Source organism: Haliotis asinina, chromosome 16, assembly GCF_037392515.1.
Source record: "Haliotis asinina isolate JCU_RB_2024 chromosome 16, JCU_Hal_asi_v2, whole genome shotgun sequence".
Lineage (NCBI taxonomy): Eukaryota > Metazoa > Mollusca > Gastropoda > Lepetellida > Haliotidae > Haliotis > Haliotis asinina.
Genome location: NC_090295.1, coordinates 11,241,816 through 11,251,910, shown reverse-complemented (window position 1 = coordinate 11,251,910; position 10,095 = coordinate 11,241,816). Strand labels below are relative to the sequence as shown.

Genomic DNA, 10,095 nt, shown 5'->3' with positions numbered 1-10,095 from the left:
ATGCCCATGGGTCACAGACAAATTGAACATGTTAGCAAGTACATGGCGGAGACAACATGGACCCCAGGTATGGACGTCGCCTACAGGCTGTATGCAGTTGGTGTCACTTTAACTGTCATCATGTTGATGAGTCACAGTATAATGATGCATAGTGTGAACCTCAGACATATTTTCTCTCATTTGCTCTGCACAAACAATTTTAATTATTGTCAAGAATTTTCAAACGTGCGCACGTGTGACAGGAGTTGCACGGATTCTACAATGTTTACATTTGACGCAAGATGGCAGCTTCTGTTGTCGGGTGACATCGAGCCCAACCCGGGACCCGGACCCAGCACAAGGGGGAGGGGATCCCAGCCGGACATCGAGGCGGAGACCAGTATGAGTGAGTCTATGAGAACACTGACTGGCCAATTTGATGCATTGAATAAGACAATATATTGTATACTGTAAACCCTCACCGTAAAATATACGGTAGTTCGCTGTATTATTTTAACAGCGCTCCACCGTAATATCTAAATACGGTAAAGTGCCGTCAATATTACGTTCGTACCGTAAACAGATGTATTGTGGGATCGTTTTTCTTGAATGCCGCCATTGTTTGAGGTTTGGGACAGGCTGACAAGACATCTGACAACCGCATGTCAACTGCTATATCACAGGTTACTGGTATGGAATATGATATAATTATCTGAGGAATAGTATGTTGGTTTCTGCTGTACTGATTTGTAGTATAGTCTCATGTCTTTGCCAGGGAATATACGTTGTCCGTCTCTTCGAGTTTTCGCAGTTGTGCACGAAGGTTATGTTTGGTTGCAAATGTTGTAGTTTTGAAACGTCCACGCTTAGGCACTATGTTGACCATTACCAGCTTCACCTAAATGTTCCAAATATACAGTTTCCATGCTGTTTCGTCACGTGTGAAAGGGCCTTTCATACTTACTCTGCATTCAAATCTCATACACTGAGAGATCATGGACAATTACACGTGTGTAGGTCAAAATCTACTCGGGTCAGAACATGTTTGAAATGTAGTATTGAATGGTGTGGAAGCCACTTTGACAGTCTATAAGTAAGCATTTATCACATTTAAGAGAACACCTGTCTCTACATGAGGAAGTATTGTGTCCGTTTAAGAATTGTGGCCTTCGTTTCAATAAAAAGTCATCATTTTCTTCACATTTGTCTCGCAAGCACCAAACCTCTGATATTCACCATATCTCTGTACACCTACTCCAACAAGCAGAAAAGGATGTTGAAGAATCCTACCAAACTATAGATTGCGATGAACATCTCTCAAGAACTTTGACTGACTCGGAACATGGTGCCACCACAGCTATTGCTGTCAGTGAATATAATGATCTCGACGTCATAGTTCCGTTACAAAACAGAGATATAGATGAAACTGATGTATCTGAAAGTCAAAATTGGAATGATGAAGGAAGTCACTTTGGCCCCATCACGAATGAACAATATTTGAGAAACTTGGCATTATTTTATTTGAAATTAGAAAGCAAGTATTTGCTTCCAGTTTCAACAATCCAAAGCATTATTGAAGAGTTTAATTCATGGCATGAATTTAGTCAAAAGTTTGTGAAACATGCTGTCACAGAAACGTTAAGATTATGTGGGACAGATAATGATGTTATTAGAAATGTTAGAGAGGAAATTCAATCAAGTGACATATTTTCTGCCTGTAACAATGGACCATTGAGATCACAAAAGTTCAGATCACATTTCTACAAGAAACACTTTCCTTTCGTAGAACCTCGAGAGATATTCCTTGGATATAGCAATAAACAATTGCGGAAAACATTTCAGTATGTTTCAGTAATTGAAAGTCTGTTAGCACTGTATAGATATCAGAGAGATTCTATGAACTTGTGTCAGAAGTCTGAACAGATTGATGATGAAGATGTTTTAACTAGTCTTCATCAAGGATCTCTATTTAAAAACCATCCCATCTTGAGTAGTGGAGAAGCCTGCTTTGAGATCTTGCTGTACCAGGATGCTTTTGAGGTTGTTAATCCCTTGGGATCAGCAAGAAAGAAACACAAATTGATTGGCGTGTATTATACCCTTGGAAATTTTCCTGCTTATCGCCGTTCCAATATAGATCATATGCAGCTCGTATTGTTATGTAGGGAGGCATATCTTAAGGAATATGGACAGGACACCTAGTATCTATAGCCAGTCAGTCTTGAAGGCAGTTTCAAAATATGATGTTAACGAAACCAATACGGTTTCATCATTACAACTCGTATACAGAGGTGTACAGTACAAAGTTGGCAATTATTTAGTAGTTGAAGAGAATGACAAAGGTTTGATGCTTGGTAAAGTTGAGATCATTCTACTTAGAGCAAAAACAGTCCTCATTGTATTTAAGTCTATTCAGTCCATACCCGTGCCAACAATGGGTTTACATGGCTTTGAAAATGAAAATGAATGCAAAGAGCTGAACTGTTTGCCAGTTTCAGACTTTGCAGATATCTGGCCATTGTCTGTGTACTTTTATTCAGGCAGTTTCTATTTCTCTTTGAAGGGCACAGTGCTACGCGGACACAATGGCTAGTACATCTGATGATTCTAACCACACAGATTGCGCTGATAAGTGTTTAAAGGACTACATTATGAGGATATTTGTAAACCTGGAGACTGCAGAACATGTTGTTGAGAAACTAAAGTTGATTGGGGTAGAGTCTGTGCAGGATTTATCTTTGGTCCAAGAGAAAGACTTAACTGAAGGCCAAAACCACCTCAAAACAATAGTAGCCAGGAAATTATTGAAGCATGCGTGTCAGCTGAAACTGCCTTTATTAACCTCTGCAGGTAAGACGTTTCATAATGCCTTGTAAGAATCTAATCATTGTGAAATAATTGCTTTATAGAAATATGGCATGTTGAATAACTGCAGTTGTACATGATTTGTCATAACTTTCAGAAGGGGAATATGATATCATGCAGATGTATCCTAACAATTAGATTCTAAAGTAAAACTGATACGATTAATGATAACATAATAAACAGTGAGATTTCTTCTCTTCATTATTATGTATTTCAGAAACTGAAAGTGACCTAAGTGATTGCTCAACACCTAGTACCAGCAGTACGTTCTCACCACCTCCACCTATTGTGTTTGAAGGTAGAAATAGAGACCCTAACTGGCCACTCAAACTTGACCTAAATTGGAGTTCTATGACAAGGGATGTCATGAAGCATCTAGAATCGAAACAGCGCCTCGTACCTACACTGAAAAGGAAATTGGTTAGACATTTAATGGATATGGTCAGATCTGTGACTGTGCAAGCCACAAAAAGACAGTTGTCTATCATTGCACAAAGAGCCGTGGCCAAATATCCAGATTCTCTTGAGGACAGGATAGATGACGATGTTGTGGGTTCGGGGTATGAATCTTTGTTGAATAGGTTAATCTCGCGAAATGACAATCTCAATCGAGGAATCTCTGTTGATAAACTCTGTTTAACTAAACATAATTTGAAAAGACGGCAAGCTGATACTGACTCATCTGATGCCGACAGAAGCAGAAACACGGGCATTTCTGCACCAAGAAGTGATTCCTATGGCTGTATAAACTGGGAGCCACATGTTGAAGAGGAGGATGAACTCAAAATAAAACATGTTCAGGCAGAACTTTTGAAACTTAATGAGGGTGATCCAAAAGAAGTCGATGCAGAAGTCATTGCAAAGGGGATGGAAACTGTATATCCCCTCCTCAGGAGCGTGATCAACAATGGCGCAAGCATGGCAAACATAAAAGCTGAGTGGCCATTTCTATTTCACACTGTAGGAATGCTGAATCACTTTGAAAAACTTGTTGGAATAAACATGAAGGATGCACTGGCCAATTCATACAGGATTAAAGCTCCGAGAATGAACAGATTTTTCAGAAATAAACTGCCACACAAGTCTTCGCATATATTTGAAGAAGCAATCAGACAGAGTCAAAATGACAATGTCAAAGCGTGGCTGGTGGCTGTGTTATTGTGCATTATGGAGTACATGGGCGAGAAACAGGAATCCCTGTTTCTAGTGGCTGATGTAAGTGAAACAAAAGCATTTACTTTTTTGTACCGGGTTGACACAAGTGTTCATACCCAGCTAGTTCATGTTTTTTCCCAGTCAGTAGTTTACGGAGAACAACAAAATTGTTAGGGAAGACGAGTTTCTCCATGTCACTTCATTGCCCCTTGAAATTCACGCTTCATTCCTGGATTGCCAAAATATCTGTAATGTCCTGTGACCCTGTCATTGGAAAATATATGTCTGTGATATCATAGCTTTGACAGGTTAATGTGTCTTTACTGGCCTTATATGCAAAATGTCTATTGTAGGTCACAGTCCCCGACATATTCAAACAGTACACTATCAAATCCATAACTGTAATCTGTCTTTTTGTAGGAATGACATGATTCAGTTATGTCTACATTCCTGATTTTTAAATTTACAGGTAACCTCAACACCAGAGTTTATTGAAGCAATGGACACTCCTGAGAACCCCATGATGATCGTCCATGGTGTGTACTTTGGTGTCAGTAACAATCTGTCAGATTACCAGTACTGTGTACTAAGGATTTACAGAAAGAAGGTCACATTGCTAGATCTATATAAAATATATATATCATCTTGCTTGATGATATCATTTGCATCTTTTTCAGGTGACTCAGTTTTAGCTGGCCAGCACTACACTGTGATGTGTGACCATTTGGTAATCAGCCCAAGACTTAACAGCTTCATTGATGCATTTGCTATGCTCTTCGCTGCTTTCTATGTGTTTAACATTGAATATCAGACTGGGTCTGCTGCCACACTTGAGTTCATACAGAGGTAAATTAAACGTGTATCTTAAACAGACTCTTGAATTCAGCAACCAGCTAGAGACGGATAAAACTATATGGAATCCGGTTAAAGAGACTCACGCAAGAGCAATAGTTCTGCATATTCACCTTTTACGTAAATTGTGGTTCAGAGCAATGCCCCTCAGAAGCCTCTGTTCTACTTACCAGGGACTTCAAGCTTAGATTCACTGATAACAGATGTTACCCTTGTCCTGTCTGCTTGTTAAAGGTATATGTGACCAATATCTCATTGGCCCAACCCTCCAGTATCAAGATAAATGGCTGTAGGATAAATGAACGGCTTCTGAAAATTGCAGACTTTCTGTTTTTCCGAAAACTGTAAATGTAGTTTACTTAGTCCTATGTATCTATTGTGAATAGCTTTGATAACGCAGAAACAATGACGTCACTGCTTTCATTTCCAGATGCTTCGTTCGCATTAATCCAGACAAGGGATCAAAAGGTTGCAAGGGAAAAAGAAAAAAGACAGTTATGAGTGCGAAAGTTCTCAAACTCATCAACGAACTTGCCGATTTTGAATGGATCGAGGCATGAGAGGGCAAAGTCTAGCAGTTGCAATACTAAGTAATGATTGGTTTGCATTAATGACAGCCAAACATGTTTTTTCCAGGAGTTTTTTAGATATTGTTTGAATTAAGTTCATTGAGTTAATTGCTGGAAGAGAAATGCATAATTTCAAGTTTAATGATAGTCAAACATGTCTTTCCAGAAGCGGTTTAGATATTGTTTGAATTGAAGTTATTGAGTTAATTGATGGAAGAGAAATACATAATTTCATGTTCAGTGATAGCCAAGCATGTCTTTTCAGAGGTTGTTTAGATATTGTTTGAATTGAGGTCACTGAGTAATTTGTTGGAAGAGAAGTACTTAATTTCGTTTTCAATGATAGTAAAACGTGTTTTTTCCAGAAGTTGTTTAGATATTGTTTAAATTGAGTTCACTGAGTTAATTGCTGGAAGAGAAATGCATAATTTCAAGTTCCATGATAGCCAAACATGTCTTTCCCGAAGCGGTTTAGATATTGTTTGAATTGAAGTTACTGAGTTAATTGCTGGAATAGAAATGCATAATTCCGTGTCTATTGATAGCCAAACATGTCTTTCTAGGAGATGTTTAGATATTGTTTGAATTGTGTTCATTGAGTTAATTGCTGGAAGAGAAATGCATAATTTCAAGTTTAATGATAGTCAAACATGTCTTTCCAGAAGCGGTTTAGATATTGTTTGAATTGAAGTTATTGAGTTAATTGATGGAAGAGAAATGCATAATTTCATGTTCAGTGATAGCCAAACATGTCTTTCCAGAGGTTGTTTAGATATTGTTTGAATTGAGGTCACTGAGTAATTTGTTGGAAGAGAAGTACTTAATTTCGTTTTCAATGATAGTAAAACGTGTTTTTTCCAGAAGTTGTTTAGATATTGTTTAAATTAAGTTCACTGAGTTAATTGCTAGAAGAGAAATGCATAATTTCAAATTCAATAATAGTCAAACATGTCTTTCAGAAGTGTTTTACATATTGTTTGAATTGAGGTTATTGAGTTAATTGCCGGAGGAGAAATGCATAATTTCATGTTCAGTGATAGCCAAACATGTCTTTCCAGAAGTGGTTTACATATTGTTTGAATTAAGTTCATTGAGTTAATTGCTGGAAGAGAAATGCATAATTTCAAATTCAATGATAGCCAAACATGTCTTTCCAGAAGTGTTTTACATATTGTTTGAATTGAAGTTATTGAGTTAACTGCTGGAAGAGAAATGCATAATTTCAAATTCAATGATAGCCAAACATGTCTTTCTAGATGTTTAGATATTGTTTGAATTGTGTTCATTGAGTTAATTGCTGGAAGAGAAATGCATAATTTCGTGTTCAGTGATCGCCAAATATGTTTTTTTCCAGAAGTTGTTTAGATATTGTTTGTTTTCAGTTAATACATTATCAGGTTGATTTTGCTGATGCTATACTGGCAATATGTTTTTTTTTCTTTTCCACTTTACCTATATCGGCAATGAGCTGTTGCAATCTTTCATCAAATGAAAGCATATGAATGGGCCATTTTCCAATAATATCGTTTTATATTTGACTAATGTCAAACAACATAAATCCCAAAGATGTTATTTTCAGCTGTTGATCGTTGTGATATGGTGTCACTTACAATGCTTGGACTCAGATTTATTTCTTCTTTTAATAAATGTTCTTCAAACTTCGTTTGAGTCTTTTTTTTATTGACATGGATATATATTAGAGCATCTTATCGCAGAGGTTGGATGACATTAGGTTGCAGTTGGTTGAGTTAGTTCACCGTTCAAACCCTGATAGTAAAGTCTAAAGTTAAGTAGAAATACAGGAATGTGCACAGCACATTGTATGGTAAGTCCTACCTTAGTTTACTGTTATATTATATCTTAAATGCTATTACAGAATGCTGTTATTTTTACGGTATACCGTGTTTTTTACGGTAAAAGTTTGGCAGCCTAGCTGCCAGTAGTTTACCGTAAATAATTACAGGAAAGTTTTACAGTGTAGCGTCTATGAGTGAAATGCCAACGACCCTGAAAAATATAGTGGACCAAAGCAGTGCAAAACTTAATAATCAGTTGGAACAAATTCAAAACAAAAATAGAGATCTTAGGAAGATTGTAATGTCTCAGGCAAACACTATCACTGCTTTAGAGGCTAAACTTGATGAAAGTGAAAACTACTCCAGAAGAAATAATTTGATTTTGTTTGGAATGGAAATGGAAGGACGGTATGAAGAATCGAGTGAATCTAAAAGAAAAGTTTATTCCTTTTTGAAGGATACATTGTGTCTACAAAACGGAGATGATATTCTTTTCGACACTGTTCACAGGTTGGGCCCAAGGCGTGAACAGGGGGGAAATCCGCCTATCATGATGAAGTTCGTCTCCAGAGACGACAAACTCAGTGTCCTTACCAAAGCTAAGGCAGAACTGAAAGGTAGCACCACTTTCAGAGTATCTGAAGACTTCTCTCCAAAAACGAGACTCAGAAGAAAACAACTCATACCCCACCTTAAACAAGCCAGGGACCAGGGCAAAACAGCCTATATCAAAGGCGAATTTCTAGTTATAGATGATGTTAAGTTCATGCCAGATAGTTCCGGGGCTCTAGTCCGATTTGCCGATTCTGACCTAAATCACAGTGCTCTATAGCAGAGTGGCCTTGACCCTGTGACTGATATCGACATTGATATTGACACCCGATCAGAAAGCTCGTGCTCCACGTGCACCCCAGATGCATCACATTCTCTGCAACTAATAAGCCTGTTGTGTTGGAACGTAAACGGCTTGTATAGTAAAGTCATTCATCCGGACTTTTGTAAATTTATCTCTAAATATGACATCATATGTTTGAACGAAACCTGGGCTAAATGTTCTAATGACTTTAGTAACTTAATCGCCTGTCATTGTGCATTTCAATCAGTTCGCCCCAAGGAAAACAACATCGGTCGGTTCAGCGGTGGTGTCGCTATAGTTATACGTGACAATATATCATCCTTTTTCCATCGTGTGCACGAGGAGTGGGTAGACGCCGTGTTTCTTGTATCTAGTCGGTGTATACGGTCAGGCAAAAAGCTTATACTGGGCTGTGTCTACATAACTCAGGAAAAACCCAACAGTAGCGATGGGTTGAGAGATTGGAAAGTTATGCTGCGGTAATAAAAAACGATTTCCCAGACACTGACGTCATTATTTGTGGCGACTTTAATAGCAGAACTGGCACTGAACTAGACTATATTGTTGATGATAGTTTTTACCCTTGGACGAAGACACATACGAGGAATTTGATGCCCCACCTGTGTACCCAATTCGTAAAAACAAAGATCTGGTTGTAAATAACTATGGTAGAGAATTACTAGATTTATGCAAAACGTTTGGATGGTACCTGTTGAATGGCAGATTCTCAGACGAGGGGGACTATACATATATTGGCCCCACTGGTTGTAGCACACCAGACTACATTGCAGTGTCAGCATCGTTGTACCGTTATGTGGAGGACTTCAAGAGTTTCTCCCGCACGGAGTCAGATCATCTCCCACTCACAACTATAATCTCATCCCTGTTCGATGTTGGCAGGCCAGCCGATGATAAGTATTTTCTTTGTATTAACAGATGTAAATTTAAATGGAATAATGAAAAATTACAATCATATCTTGATAACCTGCAAAATGCTGATACAAGTAATCTGTTCCAGGACTTTATGAACAGTCTACATGTCAACACTGATAAAACAGTAAACATACTGCAGCGCATTCTGCAAAGCTGTGGGCGAGATTTGTTATTTCATTATGGTTTTGATACTTAAACGTCTTTTCACGTTATTCAGATCAGGATCTAGTGCACTTGGTATCAAATATAATAGACAAAGTATTGCCACAATGACGACATTGTGTTATGCAAACACTGTAAAGGTATCGAGGATGAAATTCATATTGTTTACATTTGTAAACGTCGGCGTTACATTCCAAAAACGTTCCATGGATACTATTATTCCCTCCATAGCATATGTACATCATCAGACATTAATATCATAAATAACTTTGTCAAGTACTTAGAACATGTTTATTCTGCTCCTGTTAGCGTTGTTTCATGAAACTGGTCACCAAGATCACTATTGTACCATCTTGTACTATGGGTCGTATGGCCTTTATACAAATAAACCCTTCTTCTTCTTCTTCTTCATATCAGAATAATACAACCATGTGAAATAAACAAACATCCCTTAAACATTTCTTGTTTTTGAAACGTTAATTTCACATGAAACCGTATGGTTCCAGAAACAGTTCCAGGATAGTTTGGTTCTAAAAATGAGGAACCATCAAAAAGGTCCCTAAAAGCGTTTTATTCATGTGAATGTTTATGGTTTTGGAAACGTTGCGACACAACAGTTTTAATCAAGATGTGGTTTTAACCTTTCAGTGAAACACTATTTATAGGGTCGCCTGTGTATGGACAATAGACAGTGTTACTCTCAACAAGGAAACATAACAAACAAACAAAAAACATAAAGAATGACAGACACCTAATCAACACTTTTTATTTGTTTTATCTGAAAACGTGTACACTTTCAGAGATTATTTCAGCATCTTCTTCTTTGGTTTTGCCTTGATCCATGCCTTGATCCATCCATACAGAAAAAATAAAGTAAGTGTATTAAGTCAAACCAGAGACACTAATCAGTTGATGAAGTCTTGGAGCA

General features: G+C 37.7%; 1 protein-coding gene and 1 long non-coding RNA gene across 2 annotated transcripts; both read left to right on the top strand.

The window, feature by feature from the left end:
- The first annotated feature begins 595 nt into the window (after positions 1-595).
- On the top strand, positions 596-3,127 carry LOC137267511 (uncharacterized). The gene is made up of 3 exons (XR_010955005.1): positions 596-669; positions 2,543-2,829; positions 3,062-3,127. It is a non-coding gene; the product is annotated as an uncharacterized lncRNA (long non-coding RNA).
- Positions 3,128-3,238: 111 nt separating this feature from the next.
- Positions 3,239-5,609, top strand: LOC137268598 (uncharacterized). Its single transcript, XM_067803169.1, has 4 exons — positions 3,239-4,059; positions 4,469-4,535; positions 4,677-4,845; positions 5,282-5,609. Exons 1-4 carry the CDS (start codon positions 3,277-3,279, stop codon positions 5,409-5,411), a joined length of 1,149 nt encoding a protein of 382 aa, XP_067659270.1. The 5' UTR covers positions 3,239-3,276; the 3' UTR covers positions 5,412-5,609.
- The last annotated feature ends 4,486 nt before the right edge of the window (positions 5,610-10,095 follow it).